The sequence below is a fragment of the Manacus vitellinus genome, unplaced genomic scaffold, assembly GCF_001715985.3.
Source record: "Manacus vitellinus isolate BGI_N305 unplaced genomic scaffold, ASM171598v3 scaffold_7_pilon, whole genome shotgun sequence".
NCBI lineage: Eukaryota > Metazoa > Chordata > Aves > Passeriformes > Pipridae > Manacus > Manacus vitellinus.
The window spans coordinates 30,068,088-30,089,816 of NW_021940813.1; the positions used below are offsets into that span (position 1 = coordinate 30,068,088).

General features: G+C 37.4%; 1 protein-coding gene across 3 annotated transcripts in view; it reads right to left on the minus strand.

Annotated features, from left to right (window-relative positions):
* CYFIP1 (cytoplasmic FMR1 interacting protein 1) overlaps positions 1-21,729 on the minus strand; it is a 56,960-nt gene that overhangs the window by 26,300 nt on the left and 8,931 nt on the right. The window contains exons 10-22 of one of the 3 annotated variants that reach the window (XM_018084188.2): positions 21,353-21,470; positions 20,539-20,661; positions 17,914-18,039; positions 17,459-17,625; positions 16,368-16,515; positions 14,374-14,527; positions 12,994-13,150; positions 12,333-12,429; positions 11,914-11,990; positions 11,712-11,820; positions 11,015-11,134; positions 8,103-8,302; positions 1,275-1,362 (exon numbers count right to left, since the gene is read on the minus strand). In XM_018084188.2, coding sequence (XP_017939677.2) covers positions 1,275-1,362; positions 8,103-8,302; positions 11,015-11,134; positions 11,712-11,820; positions 11,914-11,990; positions 12,333-12,429; positions 12,994-13,150; positions 14,374-14,527; positions 16,368-16,515; positions 17,459-17,625; positions 17,914-18,039; positions 20,539-20,661; positions 21,353-21,470 — 1,684 coding nt within the window. Of the gene's footprint in view, positions 1-1,274; positions 1,363-8,102; positions 8,303-11,014; positions 11,135-11,711; positions 11,821-11,913; positions 11,991-12,332; positions 12,430-12,993; positions 13,151-14,373; positions 14,528-14,828; positions 14,977-16,367; positions 16,516-17,458; positions 17,626-17,913; positions 18,040-20,538; positions 20,662-21,352; positions 21,471-21,729 lie in introns of those variants that run through there. The other 2 variants (XM_018084189.2, XM_018084190.2) reach the window with 2 other exon arrangements.

Here is a 21,729-nt window from a genome sequence, read left to right on the forward strand (position 1 = left end):
CTAATTATGTTCATGTTTAAGCAGAAGGTAGATAATGAAAGTAGCCTGACATGACACTTAGAGCACACCTGTATAAATTAAAAGTATAACTGAGTACATATTTTTAAATAATGTTAAATAATAATAAAAAATTTTAAAGCTTTTTTATTGTCAATTCTCTAATTTGATCCTTCTATTTTCATTTATCTTTTCCATACTTAAAATTTGCCTCCCTGGTATTCAGAAAAACAATGCAAAATATAGAACAACAGCTCGTTAAATATTCTCAAATGATTTGTTGAAGATATCACTGCTGGTTTTTACTGCTGTTGGAAGTAGGTTAATATTTCTGACTGGATATTAAAAATGTAGATATCTGTTAATGCATTATGCCTTTAATGGTCATTAAGACTCAGGTAATAATTCTGAAGCATAAGAAAATAGATCTGCAGTGATTAGGGAGAACAAATCTATTGTTATGAGCATAGCATTGGTCCTCTGAACACAGGTTAACTTTCCTCACTCGGGTAGCCTCACGAAAACCCACAACTATTCTCTTGTGTCAAGTGCTCTTTCAACTTGTCACCCACATAAGCTCCTTTCCAACCTTAGTGTCAGGGATGGCCTTAAGGCAGAGAGTAGGTGAGTGCATGTCATGTACACTTCTACTGAAAACTTGCATAAATCTTCCAGGCACTCCTAATCTGCAAAGCAAGAAACATGACGCTAATGCAGGAGATGAGATGACCTGAATTCCAATTTCATCCCAGTTACTTTGAGGTCCTTGGTTGGAATGCTACATTTAAAAAAAATAATTTAAGCAGTTTGGTATCTGGTAGTTTATGATGGTCAGAATCTATATTCCTTTGAAGTCAGATAACATCTGAAGCAATTTTTCCTATATTTTCTCTTTACTTCAGTCTTGCTCACTGTAACAAGGGAGCAGCTGCACCCAAGATGGGCTCTCATTCTCACTTCACCAGATGAGTAATTAATCTTTTCTTTAAGTCTGCTCTGCCACGATAAGCAACTGTGCAATGCAAGGTGGTTGAGAGAAGGAATTATTTTTAGCTATGTCAAATAAGACTAACCATCAGACTAATCACTTGCACTTTGGCTGAAACATATGGTGAGCTTCACAGCAAAGTCTGAAAAAAAGTGTACGTTCAATTTAAAATACACACAGAATGTATTTCAGGCTATTTAATAACTTTCATATACCACACTTTCTATAATTAAAAAGAGATACCTTTAAACATTAGCAAACCATAAATGTAACAGGAATTAAATCCAACCTTTGATCCATAGAGATACTGTGGTTGTGCATTAGGCTGCTTATCTCGCTGAAACTCCTGAGAAAATGGTAGCACGGTCCGAACAAATCTATAAAAAAAAGTAAAGAATTAATTAATTATACTTAGGTTAGTCAGTGTGCACCTGATTCACCTTCCCTGTATAATACTGCTTTCGTCTGCATATAAAATCAAAGCCGAACTGGTAGCCTTTCAGCCCTAGTAAAATGTGGGGAAGCACATAGCCTGCATTGCCCAAAAGCATGGACACAAATCATAATGCAGTTCAACTGTTCCTGTTCTTCCAGTGGTGTGCAGAGTCCCAAAATAGTCCTCACCTTTATTCTAGCCCAGCCCAGCAAATAAGGAAGCAATTAACAAAGTAGCAATAACCTCTCATGGGGAGTAAGGAAGCTCCTTGTGCTCACAAAATTCAACCCTTGAGAAAGAAGTACACCTTCAAAGAAGAACACGACATTTCTATTTAATGTTTTGGAGCTTTATTCCCCTCAAACTCACAGCAGGAGAAGTATGTTAGATTGTTACCTTTAAAAAAAGTCATGAGGAAGGGTATAATCCTTGTAGCAAAATTAATGCTTCCAAAGTTTGATCAGACTTTAGTGTGAGCAAATACCAATAACAAACCACGTTTAGCTTTATCTTTGTATACTGTTAAGAGGACTGCAAGAGAACTACAGAGATATGGAGCAGTGCAAATGATAGGATCAAACAGTCAACTGAGTGCCCAACTGAGGACACCAAAGTCAGAAGGATTACTGACAAGTCCTCTTGTGAACAAGCAGCACAGACTTTCCCCCCATGTTCCCTGTTAATAGTGTAATGAACATTTGGTAGCACTACAGTTTTAGTGCAGAAAGAAGCTAATCAATATCCACAGCAATTCTGATTCTGCTTAACTTCACTAAACAGAGGAAAATTATTGGGGGGGTTGTTTATGAGTTGGATGGTCACTTTATTTTTTAACTTGATTAAAAAGGATTTCTTGTTAAGTGGTGCAAAGCTGTATATGCACGGTGAAAAGCGAAAACAGCTATTTAAGGAGTGTACATCAAATGATTGTATCAAATCAGGCTGATCTGAGTGATAACCAAGCAAAATAAATGCATCTAGGACAAGGTTTCAGGAAAGGAAGTTTGCAATATGCTACAATATCATAAGGTAGAATTTTATCTTGATCTGGTTTTGTTTAAAATGTATTTTAATTTAAACCAGCATACAAAATCAATTTTTCATTAATAATTTTTCCTAGAAATAACAGACATTCTATTTTTAATACACCCATTTTCTAGCTGAAAACAAAAACAGCTATGCTAACCCAAAACTGTTTCATCCAGGCAAGTATAAATTGCACCATGTTGCTTTCAATTATTTCCACTACGTTTTATTTCTGAGAAATCTGAATCATTTTTGTGAGACTGTAACTTCAGGACAATGTTTTCTAATTTTTTTATCCTGATCAAAAATAGGTACAGCTACTTGTTCAGACATAGTTTATCCCATCTTCCCAAAAATACTTGTATTTGCTGCAGTCCAGAAAGTGTTTGCATTTAGAACTTTTGAGGAAAAATACATCCTTTATGTGTATTATTTTTGATACTATATATATTATTGAAATCTCTTTATATTTATATTTCCTCAGTTTACAAGTTTCCCCCCTTCTCTCTCACTTATATAGAAATTGAAAACTCTCCTTTGAGATCACTGTTTTCTGCAGATACTTCACTAATGAGTTTATCAGAGATGATATAAACATTTGATGGAATTCAAAGTAATCTGCAACATACGACAGTCCTGGAGATTATTCCCCTTTATCTCTCCAAATCCCATTCCTTTTGAAATTGACACAACTTTGAAGCCCTAAGAAAATTTCTAAAATGAAAGAAATCATAAGAGATATGTCATTTGATAAAAGACTGGGTTTCAGTGTGTGGGCACATTGGGCAAGAGCTGATTTCTTATCACTAAACTCACAAGGAAAAGAGTATTTCAAAATATAAGTGGGGGCACCCCATAACTTCTGAAGTTGCAACTGTAATTCTTAAACTTTTCAAAAGGTTTTGTGAATATATCTCAATGACAACGTCATTAAGAGTCTGGGAGCAAACCAGTTACTACAAGCACAAGTAACTCTTGTGTGTTTCCCAGTGTTCCTCTGCATTCTTGGGGGTTTCTCCAACTCTAATGCTTCAGAGCAGTAGCAAAACAGTCTTAAAGCTGTCTTGAAGACTTGAAGCAAGCACTCATTTTATACTTTCTTGGGTGAAAGAGGTCAAGAGAGGAAGAAAAAGAGTAAGGAAGTAGCAGTAAGAGATACAGTCACATGTAATGGAGAGGCAATGTCTAAGGCTAAGGATACAACAGACTAAAGAGACTGCATCATTCTAGGAGGCATGTGACTAATCCCAGTATATCATTCAGATAAGTATTAGAAATTTCTTCCCTCAAAACTAAGGGCTACATAGAAACCTTTACAGTTCAGCATCATCTACTGTTCCTCAAACTTTTTCTCTGTGTGTGTATGTGTTTTCTTTCTGACGTTCTGCTGGTTGGCTTCCTCCTGCTCCTCCTCAAACACCTCTTTGAAGGACTGAAACTCTTTGAGTGTCAATTCTAAAGCTAAGTAAATTTTTACTTCCCCTTGGATACTTTCCCTTGGATACTGACTGGATGCAGGTTTCAGCATACTCCAAGCATACTTTCATTTTTAATCAGTGTTGATGATCTCATAGCAATTTATCCATTTTAATCAGTACAGGCTGTAAGCAGTCCAAGTAGATTAAGCAGATGAAAAGCCTTCTGGCTTACCAAAGCTTTGCAACAGTGATTGCTAAAGGAAAACATGAGCCTCTAAAGTAAGTATTTTAGGGATCACATCATTTAATATTGGTGTTTGTGTGATACCTGCCAGGAAGCAGTTCATAGTGAGCACTTCACAAACTAATCTAAATGATTCTATGATTCTAATTACCATAATATATTTAAGGAGATATCTGAAAGAGACCACTTTTGGTCAATGAACCTGCTGCCTTGCTACTGCAGGCACCAGGTCAGACAATCTTATTCACAAAATTCCTGAGCTTCATCTCAGAAGTAGTAAGATATCACTATCCTCCCTCCCTGCTTCTACAGAAACTGTCCCTTTGCACTCCCCTGTCTAATTGGTATGAACACTTTTAACTTCCAGCCTTCTCAAGTTAGTTTGTCCCATCTACCAGATCTAAGAGTAGCCCTACACCTTCTCTCTAAGTGAATGTTAGATCCAACTCATCCTTCTTGAACATAGATGTCAAGATGGAGACAACAGAGGAAACAGCAGGCAAAACACCACGTGAAAGAGTAATAGATATCAACCAATCCATTGCTATCACTTTTCCTTTTGGTAGAAACACTTTTTGTTTGCTTGGTTGCTTTCTTAGGTTGGGAAAGGTAGTTGACTACAGTCACCTCAACTTTGCATGAGTCTGTATCTCTGCACCATTTGGCTCTTCATAGCAGAAACTAGGTAATTTTCACTGTCAGTGCTTCTTTTCAGGTTTGCCCCAGCAGTGTCTGAAAGGGCTGAACATTTTTCTGAAGAGTGACTGTCAGAGTATATGCAACACAAGAAGACACAGCTGTTCTCTTGTGAATGCTAGTCTCAAAAGTAGCATGAGAGACAGAGAGCTTGCAAAAGGAACAGGGAGAGGCAGGCAGGCAGGAAGAGTGAAAAATAAAAAGCTGGTCTTTTTGTTCATTCTGTGACAAATCTGTATCCTTGGAAGAAACACGTCACACTGCATTTGGAAGACTGCTATACAAGTGAATTTATACCAGAGAACACAGATTTGGGTAATGTGTTGAGAGGAGATGGAGCTACTAGTCTGACTACTGTGTCCAAAAGCTTGTATCATTTGTGTCAAGAAAGCACAGAAAATCTTCTATTTAAATAAATATAAGACTGTCTCACACTTGCTCCTCTGTTAGTCCTTAACACAAAACAAGCTGTCATGGAAGGAAAAGACAAGCTTAGAATTAGTAAAGAACATAAGGCAAGAAAAGGGACACTACAGATAGTGGAAAAGGAACAAAGAACAAAAATGTGTATGTTGTCTTTGTGTCATTTGAATCTGCTAGACCTCCTAATTGCACAAAGGGAGCTACAGGGGAATGAAAAAGTACAAATGCAGACATAAGCATGACAAAGATTCCTGGTGTGGAAAGACCTCTGGCTTGGGAAGACATGTGACTGAGGGTCAACATGAGAGCAAACAAGAAGAGAGATTTGCAGCACACAGCTTCACTGCAGCACATCATGAGTGCCAAAATCTCACGTAGCTTTATAAAAAGGACAGGACAAAGCAATGGGGGGAAAAAATTATACCTGTAAAGGGCCAGAAATACACTAACATCCCAACATTTTTATTTTACAGAAACACCTAATCACTGCTAGAGGCTGGCATGTTTCCTGGGAAGAAAAATCACCTTAAGCCTCCCTTGTTTTCACACTTGGCCCCTTTGTGGCTGCTAACAGCAGCAGGACACTGGACTAGACACAGTTTTGACCTCACCTGCCTTTGACCATGGCACTGAACCTGCAATTCATATGTTTGTGCATTATCCCAAGGTTTGTTATCTTTCTTTCATGATCATCAACTGCTGGATTGAAAAAACCCTTGAATTTTACCGCTAAGGCCCATCCACAGAGGCCCCCTCACTCATCTCCCCACTGCTTCTCCACAAACTGCTGTCCCTGAATCTGGCCACAGCTGTACAGCTGGCCAGCATTAATAAGACTAAATTTCAGATAAATGGCAACTGCAATTACTAAATTATTAAATCTTTTAATAGCAGCCTCACTGCTTAATCTCAGTACGTTATCAGATATAAAAGAATTCCTAAGTCCCAAATAATTAAACATGCAACATGTTTCAGCACTTCCGCATGAAAAGCCTTAGCTTTTAACTAATATGCAGGTTTCTAAATGCTTGAACTCTTCTACAGATATCTGAAATTGTAACATTCCAGCATTCTTGGGAAAAGAGCTTCAAAAGGTACTGGATACAAAAAACCACCAACTTTAAAAGAAGGACCCTTACACTGAAGCTGCAGACAAATTAATATAAGGCAAGCCATAGGTATTACACATTTCCTGGGAACTCTGTCTCCAACCCCTCACACCACCCAATAACCTCTCTGCTTTTCATCATGATTATTTCTCTTTCTTCCAACCTTTCATTATTACTTTTCTTCCCTTGTTTACATGTAGCCCTCATAAAAGACATTACGTATCAGGAGTCAAGAATTAGACCAGCAGCTCTCACACAGCTCCTCACTGTATCCTCCTGTATTTACACACAATAACCTGTACAGTTCAATGCAGAGAGCTCACCAATTGAAAATTCATACTAACAGTAAGGCACCAACAGACATCATGAACGTGCTTAAGAACTATAAAACCACTAAAAACTTTCTGTTCCCTCTCTCACCAAAAATATCAAAGGGCACCGTATAGCACGTGCAACACACACATTAATTCTCTCCACACTGCTGCTTTTGACCGAAATCAAAGCAATTTTGCGATGAAATCAGACAACACAGTACACAGATTGCCTAAGATCTGGCTCCCTTTATCATCTCTTAAATTAATTACCCTGAATTAATTACCCAACAAGCTTGAGGATCAGCTTAACTCAATTCTTGTGTAGAGTTTTTAAACAGACAAGCAACTACAAGACTCTGCTGGTGTCCTTTGGCACTTCACTTTGGCTTTCCAAGCGCTGTGGTCTGCAGTACGTCAGTCCTTACAGCCAGGATGAACACAGACTAAACCTAGGACACAGACTAAACACATAGGACCTATCAAATATCTTTCAATGAATCTGACAGGTAAAGCAGCAGCATTTCATCAGCATTTTCTTTTAATATTATCCTTATATGATTCTTAATGCAGCGCACTGAATATTCCAATATTGATCTCCAGATACATCAACTGCACAGCAGCTCCCTCGGAAATATATTCAACTTCCCTATGCAAACAGATTCACTTAACAGAAGTTAGCCACAAAAAAAACACTCCTCTTTTTTTTTTCTTTGCAGACAGAATCTTGGATCTAAAATACAACATAACCACCACAGAACATGTCAGACAGGAAAAGCTTTTGAAGGAGACAGTGAAAGATGAGAACAGGCTTCCTCCTCTTCCTACATCTCAATATTCAATATCACTTTACTGTCACTTCACGAGGCTTTAACTAAAACCTGAGTAAAGACTAAAAGCAACACAGATCCTAAAAACAGCACACAAGCAGGAAGCCCATAAATGAAAAAATCTTTAACATTGCACCTTCCCCCTCATTCAAACCTTAGATCCCACCTTCCTCTTCCTATTTCCATTACTCACTCAAGGCTGCAACTGTAGTTGCAGTGAACACTGAACTCTTCCGTTCTCCAGTAAGCAATCCTTTTCTTCACATTAACACAGAACCAGGAATATAATTTTATTTCCATTGTCTCACAGTTGAAGATCACGTTTACCAAAATATCTTCCTGATACGCACTTCGCAGTGGTTTTGGACATACTTTAGTTTTCAGCATATCATAACTAAGTCATTAAAATGATGAATTTGGATGCTGTGGTTACATTTGACTTCTACTGTGGACAAATAAGAGGCTGTCATACATTTAACAGTAATGAGTAAAATGACTCATGTCACTTCATTTGAAATGGAAAATACTAAATGAATGGAGATGGACTTGTCAGCACTTGCTAAGAAGGACGTTGCAGGAGGATGGTAGAATAACAGCTGCAAACAAAAAAGCTGCCTTGCTAACCTGTTAGTGGATCCATTGTAGCAGTAGTTTGGCAGGAAATCATAATTGAGTTCCCAAAAGACATGAAGAGTGATTCTCCCATAAGGGGCTGAAACATTGTGATTGGCTTCTCTGAACATGGCATCAAAGCTGTCCAAGGTCATATATCTACTCAGAAGCTTGTGAGTCATTTTGTTTATCTCTATCAATCCATCCAGCTCCTACAAAAAAACAGGAGGACAGAGAGTGACGCATTTAGTAAAGTGGAGAAACTGCACAAAGTATATCAATAACCTTGACCAAACAGAAGATTAGAAAGAAGTCAAAACGAACAACTCTTTCCTAGTCTCTTACTTTAACAATAACAGCTGGAAAGAAACAATGCTCTTAGGACTGTTTCGTAACCAAAAAACACCAAAGCCCTCAGAGAACTTCAGATTATTCAACAAAATCATCCACGCTGCAGATGTGTCTCATATACAGATCTGTGCCAACTCTTCCTCCACTGAGCAAAAGTTAAAACTCCAACATTTAAATGGGGTCAGACACAAGCCAAAAGCATTTTTGTGATACCTTATGAAGTAGGAAATACAGAAAGTAATTTCTGCTAAGTAGGGTAACTGGTAAATTAGCTGTTGTAGTGCTACTGGTAGGAATAACATCACATTTACCACAAATCCTTCTCATCGTTTACTCCAGTGAAGGAGGTTACTAAGATGCAATGAAAGACCAGATCAGATATTTACAAATGGTGTGAAGATATCCACAGAATCACTAGTTGCAGGCTACATAACTATGTATAAGCACTGCCTTTCATAATGCTTTCCCTCTTGATAAGAAATTCCTAGTATAATTTCTGACACTTTCTTTAAATTAAACTAACCCCATATCTGACATCAGACACTGCAAACACCAAACAGAAAGAACACCACCTCTTCTTCCAAAAAATCCAAGCACTGTTTTTAAAGATTGTTGTACAATGACCTATTGAAGAAATGTCCAGTGGTTTTGTTTAGCTGTGTATCAAACTACTGGTCATCTTCCCATACATTGTTCTCTCATTTAAGTGCTCCATATTTCAAAGGATTTTTAAACATGTGAATAACAGCTACTTCAAGGAAAAAAAACCATTATGATTGTTATTACAGTATTAAGTCCAATTTGAGGGGAAAAAATAACTCAGTCTTGTAAATACCTTAAATCAATTTATTTAATTTGAAAAACAGTAGAAATTATAGATTACTTAAGTTAATAGTATCAGTTTCTCACTGAGGAAACCAAGCAGTTTTCAGTGGAAATTATTTTGCATCAAACAAACAAATAAAAAAAACAAAACACATTTCCCCCCCCAAAAAAAAGAAAGAAAGAAAAAAAAAAAGAAAAACAAAAGAGGAGCATGGTGAAGGGACAACACCTTAGTTTTGTCACTTTCTAACTCAAAGAATGAGAACCTGTGACCTAAGAAACACATCATCAACAGTTTCTGTTCACCTAGCCACTAAGAAAATTCTGCACATAAAGAAGAAAAACTACATTTCAATAATTCAAAGGTTATAAAACCAAGCACTGAAAAGTCAAGAAGCTCTATGGCCTCACTATTTGATTTCTCTTCAGTAAAGAATGAAATTAAATCAAGGTAGTTAACTCCATGACAAGATGTCACTGGTAAAAAACTTATTACAGAATGACCAACTGTAAACTTCCTTGTGTAACTTCTAACTTATTTTTCATTGCAGCAGAACTGAATGTGCCTGATACATTTCTTGCTGACTGCATATTTACTTGTCAAATTCATGCCGTCTGGAAATAAAATTTGTTTTTTAGCATTTTAATCAGGAAACTAACTCAAAAAGACACCTTAATATTGCACAGATGCTCTTCTTCCCCAGGCACAAGTCAGATCTCGTTCTTCCACAAAGAAATTATTTTTGTCATGCTACAAAACCAAGCTGCCTGGATAAATAAACTAATTTTGATTCTACCAGGCACAAGGCTGTTCTGTTTTGATTTGCAATTTATCTACAAGCATGAACAGAAGTGAGTGTTTACAGAAGTTTAAATCAGAAGAACGCTGTTTTCTTTGTTTCCTCATGGTTCCTAGTATACTTCTCCTCTATACTTTACTGCTAGGGTCCTCAGTTGCAGTAGGTTTGGGTTTTTTTCTGGGCAAGGAAAGAACAAAATTCTCTATCTCAACAGGACTGAGACTTGCACAGTCCCATGTACAGCAGCACGCTTCAGAGGACTGCATCAGCTCAGGCCAAAGCACTGTTTGAACACAGATGCAGGGTAAGGCATGGTGAGATAAAAATCATGGCACATCAGAATTAATGAAGTCCACAATACACATACTACAATGGTAACAGAGTGTTTGCCAGTATAATTTATGACATAGATGGAGGTAACTAAGAAAATGCCTTTTGTATGACCAAGCTGCTTCTCTGGCAAGAGGTTTTGTTGACCTAGACTTAGTAAACCAGACAAACCTCAACCATTGCATTGTATGATCTCACACTTATAGGACAATGAAAACAAAACATCAGAATGAAGAGTTTTGTTATTCTTCTAATGACACTGCTTAAATTATTTCCCATTTATATATATGTAATTAAGGTTTAGGATAAACAAATTTGCCTGTTTGTCATTCAGCCTCTTCTTATTTCAGGAGCGACTGTCCAGCTATTTGCTTAGTGTACACTTAGAGGATTTCCAGCAAAAGCCAGAAGTCCTAATGCTTCTGCCATTAAAATACAAATACCAATCCATAATGAAGAAAAAAATATTTTAAAAAGCACTCAATATTTATGATTCTCAATGCAAATAAAAGAAATAAACATTTAATTAAAATCAATTACATTAAAACAAAACAAAACTAGCACCTAGACCACAACTGACGTGTCAGTGAGCTGGCAAAACTGCAACACGACACTTACCACTATAGAAGTCAAATCCTCACTTTCAAATCTGCCAATTGCCAGTTCCATTGACCTGTACATGGCTGCTGAAATGCGCTGAGTGATCAGTCGATTCAGGTCGATCGATCTACCAAGAAGCTAAAGAAAAACATGCTGTGAAGTTTTCAACTGAAAGTCAGACTATGAGACAAACTCTGCAAGGACTGTGAGACTCTACAGATTAACAGACTCTCATGTTGTGAACTTGCATTACAAAACACATTGAAACAAAGCAGATGGACAAAATTTATAAACTCGTGAACAAATGAAGTACTAAAATTTACATCCCAACTCTCACAAAAGGCAGCAAAATTACATGTTGCATTTACACTTAAGTATTTATATCCGCATTTTATGCTTCCATGACATTGTGCCAACAACATATTGAAAACCGGTGAAAGACATTACTAGGAAGACAATGCTACCACCTGTGACATTCCTATTTGGCTTGTGTTTGCTTAACTGCAACAGACATCTGCATTAAAACAGGATCTTTTACGGTTTTTTTTTTCTTAACTTACTCCTTCATATGACAAAAAAGCAGATCTCAAATGTTCAGTTATGCCACTCAGATGACAGAACATAAAGCACATAATGAATTTGGTTTACCTACATAAATCAACACCATTGGAAAAGTGCCAAGCAACTCCAGTACAAATAGTAGGAGTTAACTCACTTGAACATGTCTCTGTTTCAGCAGTGTCTCGTAGCGGTTGGACTGCAGCAGCTGAATGGTTGCTCCCTGACTCTTGCATTCTGAACGCAATCGCTTATCCAGAAGCAGGCTATTGAGAAAGGAAGAAAATGCTTAAAGTACACTAAACAGCAAAGCAGAGCCGAAACGTGTGAAGAAAAGTTCTCATTTCTGGAATAGCTACCTGCCAGCCATTGCCTTGTAGTATGCAAATATCTGGTCTGCCAGCTTGTAGACGAATTGGTCAAAACATAAGTTTACCTTGAGGGGAAAAAAATGTGCATTTAGAGGTACTTAAAATTAAAAGAAGGGAGCTTATCCAAGACCTCCCACTGTTTATCAAACAGAATCAAGAAAGTTAATACATCCAAATTTCCCAGTACAAGAGAATATGACATTCAGCTTTCGGCATTAATGTGAGGCACTTTGCACAGGTCTGCAGTTTTCTCACAACATATCATCCAACCAGTTACCCATCTTCTGGTCGGTTTTCTCAGGTTTTTTGTTATCTCCAACTGAATCTCTTAAATAGATCTCCGCCTTTACCATCATTTTCACATTCAGGTACAGGTTACTTTTGTCTAGTAGGTAAGGTTACTTTACCTCTGCCTCAATTTCATCATAGAGGAACTGCTTCTTAAATTTAGTAAGTGCATAATGAGCACTGTCATTATAAAGGTCCAAAGAATACAGAACATACCTGTATGAAAAAGAATAAAAAAACCAGAGTTACACGTGCATAAAAGTTATGATTCTTTAGGATGGAGTAGTCAAGATGTTGCAAGCCAGTCAATACTGCAATCTACATGTGGTTCATGCAAACAGGATATTTTTCTTTTTTAGTTTATATAAAAAAAGTATCACAATTTTTCCTTTAAGAAAGTATTCAAGAAAAGGTGTAGATAAGTTTTTGCTGTCTAAAACTTGATTTCTAGATGTAGCTTTCCATCAAAATGGAACTAGGCTTTTACCACTATACATTATATTTGATATCTTTGAAAGGTAAGTAAGGAGAACTCACTCAGGGAACAAAATGTGTGGCTAGTGCAATGATACTTATATGAAACGTTCAGCATTTCAATTACTTCAAGAAGAAAACTTAAGAGAATCTGGAAATGGGAAAATGTAAGTGGAAAATTTTACAAACGTGTAGAATACCTTCTCAATGGCCACTTGTTAAAACCACTGAAAGTAGTAACATTATAATAAGGAATGGCAATCGTTAAGAATAAACATTCAGTGGAAGAGCACAAGTGGGTCTTACTCCATCATCGATGCCTCTTTTGTCTCCAAAATATGATCTGTCAAAATCCAAGGCATGGACATCTCAATGGGAAACTGGATTCTTCTGCCCATGGTCAGCTCTAAGAAGAATTCCCTGAACCACAGCTGGGACAGATCACAGCATTGCTGCAGGGTTTCTTTCAGAGTAAATAAGGGAGAATTACACTTCTTATAAAAATACATCAGGCACAATACAACTGCGATTCTGATGATGCAATGTGAAACAAAAAAAGCAGGTGTGAGTCACTAGAGCTATACAGAGGCCAAATATGTAAACCAAATTCAGAACATAAAGCCTATGACTTTTTAAAAGAGTTTTGAGCTCCACATTGGCCCCCAAAATGGTGCTTTATTACAGAAAAAAAAGAGTGGAAGTGGACCAGACTATCAGTTAAACAGAAAAAACTATGTACACCAGTAAAGGGGGATTTCTAGTTCAATTTCTCAGCTGGGGGCTGAGAAAGCCATACACTGAACTTGGGAAGCAGCAGGCGAAGGAGACAAAATTGCACTGGATCCGCCAGTACCATCTCTGCCTATGGAGGACTGAATCACTCCACATGTTCCTGTTGATTAGATGGGCAGGAAGTGACAGATAGACACATGAAGGAGGGATTAAACCAACAGGTTCCTAAGGACACTGTCAAGGGCAAAGAGGTGTGCTTCCCATCTCTGCAGCAAATACTTGACACAATCCTTCTTTTGCAGAAGGCTTGAAAACTAAAACAGGAATGAAGTTTTTACACTAAGACCTTCTGAAGACCTTTTGCAGTGCTGTTCCCCAGTAGCATTATGACTGACATTAACAGGCTCCCCCTTCTCTGAAGGTAAAGGAGACCAGTAGCAAAACAAAAATAAAAGACAACACAGCATGGTGATGACAAAGACTAGATACACTCAATGTCAGTAGGTGAATTCTTTAGGACAGCATGTTTCCGATTACAATTAACTGAATAGTAAGAGTAGTGAAATGACATCAAATTTACCACAACAGAGAATTTTTCCCTCTGTACTTGAAACAAAAACAAAAACCTTCCGAAACACAAAAACTACTTCCTTTTAAAAATTTCCATGTGTATAGGCTTATCTGTCCCTTATTTAAATAAATACATACATAAAGAAAATAGAAAAAGGAGTAACAATACAAAATTTGACACATTATAAACAAACGTATAACAAGTCAAAAATAAAAACCCCACCACAATACTAAATACCATGTCTCAGAAAAAGTTTGGACAGACCAAGGCTTTTGATAAACAACCCAAAGGTAAGTTGACTTAGGCAATCGGAAACATTTTCCAGGTCGTGTTAGAGGTGTTAGGACATGCTAAGCTGGACACTGATCATCTACGTATCTTACCACTGAAATTTATCAAATGAGTGTAGAAGAAAGACTCGCGATGGAATTTTTCTATGTCCAATATGGTGGGCCCCTCAAGGCTACTTCTCAAGGTTTTCTTGGAACCACTTTTGTCAGCAATGAGGGACTCTAACATAGTTCTCACCATGTAAAGCTGTATCATTAAAGGAAACAATTACGGTGGAAAGGGGGGGGAAAAAAGGAAAATACACATGGTACATTAGTTGAGCAACACTGAGAATTACTATCAGTAAGCGACTGCTCCACTTCAAATTGAAAACTGACACAGTGTGGATAAAAGCCTTTCAGGCAAGAGGAACTGATGCAACACTAGCCTAATGCACCAGCACAAATGCCTACCCATGCGAAGGGGACCTCCACTGACACTCAGCAGCAGGACCATTTGCAGTGGAACAGTTCACCACAAAAAGTAAAAGTAATAAGTAATGTCTTACCACCAAAGTTTAAAAGAGGCGGATAGATGTAGGACTGCCTCAGAAACTTGTGTGTCACATGCAATAGCTTTTCCAATCCCAGAGACTTGAGCTGCTTCAACAGCTCAGCAGAGTTTAAGGACTCTGTCATAGTGCGAACCATGAAGAGCTAAAAACCAACAGAGGGCAGGCAGGGGAAAGAGAATCCGTTAATAAAAACACATGGGTAAATAAGGAAGGGGAAACAGAAGCAGAGAAAACCTGTTAGTTTGTTAATAATGAAAAACAGCACAGTAAGCATGCAGAGGAGGTCATACAGAAAGGTTGTTCAGAATAATCACTGCAATATGGTGCTCCCTCGAGCAAAGGGAAAAATTCCCGTTCACTTCAGAGGACGCTCAGAGAGCCATCATCTTATCAAATGATTTCACAAAGATTTCCAGTTATTACCAATTACCAATTCATACACAACCATTTTAGAACTGCATGAAAAAGAGAAAAAAACCTATCTAAAAATCAATATATTTGACCTCTCTTCCTCCTGTCAGCCAAAACAGACAAGTGTGCCAGCCCAAGAGCAGAAAAAGCAGATAGAACCACACACTCTAAGCAGTCTATTGCAGCAGGTGAAGCAAAGCCCTTAAAGCACCAGAAAGCACACTGGTGGTAATATTTAACTCTTTTTTTCCCCAGGAAATTAGAAATCAAAACAATTTTTTCCAATTATCAAAACAAAATCTTCATTAAACCCATCTTATCACAAATTAAGCAACTTTTTATTACCCAAGATTATTCTCCATACATGCTCTCCTTCCCACAGATTTTAGGTATTAAAAGATTGTCTGCACAAACCACAGTTGCCTTTAATTTGTCACCCAAAGTGCTCACTTTCTCAGATGAGCTCTGAATATCAGACCATACACTTTCCAAACAAATCCATAAATAAACCAAAAAAGAGAATTATATAGAGGTAACAAGAACAAGCATCTAGTATGGGATTTCAATGACTACCATAGATAACACTTGAAATACCTCTTGTTTTAGCGGCAGCAGCAGACTAGATAGATTTTAGGGACCAGCTTTATCATTCATTACTGAACACTAAGAGAGATCTTGTCAGAAGTCGAATACTCTCCCATATTTTCGAGGCATTCATTTATATTTTAAACATATTTTAAAACTACTAGACATCTACTGAATAATAGGATTTAAAGAAAAAAAGTTCATCAGCCATAGCAGAGATGGCAGTCAGTCAATAAATAATTCCAGTAGTTAAAAAATATTATTTAAAAAACACTAGGAGCTCAATGAGAAAATATTTTTTCCCAGGAAATCAAATCAAAGAAATTGAACACTTGGAAAAATCATGCATCAGAGCAGAAAATTACAGTAAACCAGAGGATCATGGATATATAATTTTGTAAATATAAATCAGAGTAGATTTTTAGCATTTATAAAAAGCACAGTAAAACCTGTAATTTTAAAATAGTTCAGGACAGAGAGAAAACATCTCATGCAATAATTGTTGACGGATATCACAACCACCAGACAGGAAAATACCTGAGTGCTGGAGGGTCCCACTGCACGTCTCGGGACTTTGATGTCAAAACCACTTTTGGGGTCCTTCTCTCCCCTAAGAGCTGGGTCATTGAATGGCTCATGACCCGCTTCCCAGTCACAGACTGTCTTCCTTATGGCCTGCAAAACACTGAACACAATTCACACGACTTTAGACCAGTGTGCATCCAAGTGCGCTGATGGGAACACTTTACTTTTTTTAATCACTCTTCCACAAGCACAGAAAGTTTGCAACAAGTTTAGGAGCTCAAGGTAACTCAAAGCAATAACAAACGATTTCACTAACAACTTCAAGAATGACACATCCACAAAATAATCCCTCCATGCTGTTTATCAAAAAAGGGATAGTCCAGAGCCCTTAAAGACCATCTAATTCCAACCTCCATGCCATGGGCAGAGACACCTTCCACTAGATCAGGTTGCTCAGACACCCATCCAACCTGGCCTTGAACACTTCCTGGGATGGGCCATCCACAACTTCACTGGACAACTTGTTCCAGTGTCTCACCACTCTCAGAGGAAACAATTAGGGACAAAAAAATAAGACTGGGAAATGTCACCAATCAGTGTTGGCAGATGGAGCACTGGAAGAGAGGTGTAAGGCAAAAGCAGCAGAAGCTGAGAAACGAGGCAGAATGCTAAGAGAGGCAGGGAATAGATCGAGTGGGATAAACATGAGACACAAGGAGAGGAAACACTGGAATTATAAAGTGGACAGTGAAACCTTTCTTCAAAATAAAAACACTAATCTTGCTTTCAGAATCACTATATTCATATTTTAAAATAAAAAGAAACAACAGGGAACACAAGACTTTCAGAAGTAGTCCTAAGAGGCTCAAGACAGCCTGGATGCTTATTTTAGCCATGCTGGCAGCCATTCATTTTTAACTTCAGGCTTCTTCAACTTTCAATATGTATCCAACCGAGCTAATTACAAATGCCAAACAGACTAGTAGGGGGATACAGATTAAACAGGTAGAATTTAACAGCTGTGCAATTCTGCAACAAATTTACTAAGGCTTGGGGGAAAGAATATAGAAGGAGAATATAGGAGATGAAAACAAGAATGCTACCTCTGAATGACATTTTTCTTCTTTTTAATGGCTTGTCTTAACGGCTCCCTAAGTGTGACCTGGGCAAAGTCCTGAAGAGCTGCATAAATAGTATGACGAATGGCATGATTGAAAACACTTTCCATCCGTCCCATCAGCACCTGAAGACCTTTGATCATGGCAATCACCTGCAAAAAAAAAAACCCAAACAACTGTATTTTTCTTATTTTTTTTAAATTGTTCAAAAATCCCTTTTTTAAATACAGAAAATTAGAAAAAAGGAATTAAGTTACAAAAGATAAAGGATAGTTTTGCTGTGCTCGTATATATTGAATGGAGGAACACATGGTGTTTCAGAGTCAGCACAGGGCAGGCTGTCTTTTTGCACTGGGTAAAGAAAATGCTTAGAGAGAATGTTCTCCTTTGTATAGAATTAATCTTTGGAAAATCCCTAAAAAAAAAGACATTTATCTTACCTCAACCAAAGCAAACTTCTCCTCACTAGTATAATTGTATCTTGTTGCTCTTTCATACTCTTCTGCATTGTCAGGACAATCTTTATTAGAGTATTTGTCAGTTGGGTGTACCAGCTTCCATGAATACTGCAGTTTGCAGAGCAGAAGGGGGAGAAAAAAAAGATGGTGGAACAAAAAATTTTTAAAAATGCCTGAGAAATACAAAAAAGCCAGCTGGACACAAATAACATGCTTTGAGAAATACTGTAATGTTTTCATGAATATCTGAAAAACAGTATCAAACTCTGCATAAATTCTGAAACTACTATCTAGCAGAAGTACAAAACAATAATTTCCCTAAACAATTTTCCTGAAAACCAGTGATTCTATATTAGCTTAAAAAATGCAATTCAAACTCATCAGGTAATGCACTTCAGGGTATTTTTTTCTGAGCAAATGTTGGCATAGGCAGAAGTTTCTTTTCTGTTTCAAGCACAAGAAACACAGAAACACCTCAGAGCATAAGAAAAAAAAGAAATCCATCACACCTACACACAGAGTAGCTTCCTACTTGGCCAAATAGTCACACTTGGATTTCAAAAAACAACTAGAAAACTACAGGGTTTTTTTTTTGGGGGGGGGGGGGTTTTAAGCTTAATAGACTGAAATGTGTGGAAATACCAGTATTATCTGGGACAATATGATCTGCACAGCATGCATTTCTCTTAAATACTGCCTTTTCAGTTACTGCAAACACAGTCCAAAATATCCCTGAGCATTGTTAGGCTGGTCTAATATCCATTGGGGTACATGAAGTGTAAAATCCTAGTCACATTTAAATACAATTTTTCACAGTTTGAGTTCAGGGAATAGTAAAATCTGGTTGACATCATCTTTGCATAAGTGTTAGATTACGCAGTAATATAAATTTGCATACTATAAAGGATTAATAGTACCAATTTACCTATGGCAAAAGAGACCATCACACCCTGCAACCTAAGTGCTGAAAAGAGGACACTGAGGAAATGATTAAACAAAGATGAAGCATTTTGGGAGGCATTAAGTTAAGATGGACAACAAACATAAGCTGAAACTTTTTATCTGAATATGATGCATGTAACTAGGTTCATGGATACTGAGTGAATGTGAAGACAGATAAATAATTAGGATACTCCATATCAGAATGAATTCTCAGTAGGAGGATAGGAAGAAGGTGAACACAAATTTGAATTTACATAAGAAGTGCTTATGGGAATCCATACAAATTAGAAAGACAAAGAAAAGTAGAAAGAATACTCAAAAAAACCCTCCTGTGATGCTCGGAGAAAGTCTGTTCTGGAATGAGGGGAATAAAAACAGAGCTAAGAATGAGAGACTTTCTTCAGTGATAAAATAGGAAGATTGTCACTTTGAAGAGACCCTGGATGCAGCAATTTTTGATGACAGAAATAAAGGGAGCAAGTCTGGGAGTTGCAGAGGTCAGGAATAGGTGACAGCAACCTCTCTTAAGAGGAGAAAAGGAGAACAAAATTTTCAACATAAAATACACTGTTGATTTAAATAGGAATAGAATAATACAGGAAAAAGCATGAGTCCTACTATCTTTTAAAAGAGGCAGTTAAAAATACAGAAGAGAAAGAAAACTGGGTCTCTAGCTATGCCCACTGTGACTGCACTGCATAAATTCACATAGTGCAAATTACTTGATGCCCCCTGAGACATCAGAGGCAGAAGTGGAGCAAGTCTGGCTTCTCTCATATAGTAAATCATGTTTCAACCCTTCCTAGCACATATTTTGGTGCAGCTAAGGCATGCAACTTTTATCTAAGTCTGCAGCATAAAAAGGACTCCTGCATCTTCCTCTTCAATTTCTGCCTTAAGCAGTTTCTTATTGGAAAAAAAAAAAAAAACAAAAAAACCAGTCACTTTTCTAACTGGTATCTGTTTTTAAAATAAACTATTACAATATAGAGAAATAACTCTGCAGGTTCTTTATTTCCCCTCCTTCATCTCCTCTCAAATTTTCCTTTCCCTGCATTTACTTTCCTTCTGACTAAAAGCCTAATCTAAAGCCAATGGGAGCCTTTCCATCCATTTTTGTGTTTTAAGACTGTACATGCTTCAATTTACTAAGTGGTGATGTCTAAACATAGCCAGTTGGAGCCATTCTACCACCTCCTGGGTGACTGCCTGTCAGTGTGGATAGTTCTCACAATATAATTTTAAACAATGTTTAGAAGAAAATGATGAAGTCTTAGTCTACAAAATGTACATATCAAGAGCAACATTAAAACGCCTGCTGAAGGTTCACAGGTGACAGCCTATCCTTTGAATATAACAAGTTGAATGTACTATATGAGATTGTACAAGCTACTGGATCTTCCAAGTAGCAATATTACTCCTAAACTCTGAGAACTTCATGTGCCTTCCTCTAAGAGTGGAGTTTGGAGCAGAAGGAGAAAAGTAGTGAAGGAAGAGGGGAATTAAGGGAACAAGATTCTTGTGGGTCCTTACCACTCAGAATATTATGTGATTCTGTAAAAACACAACATGAATTTTTCATTCCAATAAAGAAAAGCTGTTTTATTCTGTCTAACCTCACCAAGTCACCTCTTTGTCATCTGGTTATATTTCCAGATAACATACCACTTCCATGACATGTGCACTCCACTGAGAGAGAAGCTGCAGGCCTTGGAGAGAGAGATCAAAGAGTTTCCGATACTCCGCATCCGTTTTTTGAGCTTCCTGCCGACCAGACCCAGTCACCACCTAGAATGTTATTAAACAGAAAAAAGCCCAACAAACCCACATCAGAACATGCTGTATCCAGTATCAACAGCCAAATTTCCACCTAGGTTTCTTTTAAGCATTAAAATAACATCACATATACCAACATCTGCATTAATATCAGCTTTTGCTTCCAGAGATTTACGTAGCTAAACTTCACAGATTTTGGTCAAGAGATGGAAATCACTGGTATCCCCAGTGACCAAAATACTACTGCAGATGAACTCAAGACATCAATTATATACAATACACATAGTTATATGTTCTATATAGATTATATATACAATTAGATTATATATATGTGGACTTCAGTTTTCCTTTACTAATCCCTAAACTTTTAGTTTCATTTAAATTGTTACAAGCACCTGTTTGGAGTAAGGGCTAGACAGTATATTCTAAAAAAGACATAGCAAAAGTTTTAGGGTATTTATCCTAGAACTATAGAGGGAAAGAGACAGAAGGAGATTGCACTTGGTATGATGTGTCATTATCACTTTAAATTTAAATAGTGCAAATTTAATGTAGAGAATGGATATTAGCCCTGCAGCCAGCTCCTGGTTCAGGTGATCAAGTTTTGTCATTTTCCTAGCATGTTTTCCTGCTCTTCAGATATTCAACAATAACTTCCAGTGAGTGATGTGAAATATGCACACGTAGCTGTAAACCCACACACCTCACTGTTGCTGTAACGAGCCAGTTCTGATATAAAACGCATGTGGTCTTCTCTGATCTGGATCATCTGCTCACATATATTGTACTGGGGACTGCTGCTGGAAGAAGTGCATGTCCATCTGTTTCAGAAGACAAAAAAACCACCACATAAATCAGTTTTGGCAACAAACAGCACAACTGATACCGCAAAGAAAGATCCACAATGCATTACTTTTTGGTTTGTTTTTTTTTACATCTTCCTTCTCTGCTATTTGAGGCCTTTGCTCTCTTCACACCTCTACCTCTAACCCTGCACAATCCACCAGTGATGAACGGCCCTGCTGAGTTCAAATAGCATTTCTTCCAAGTCTTAAAAAAAAGACCCCAAAATTTTTCTTT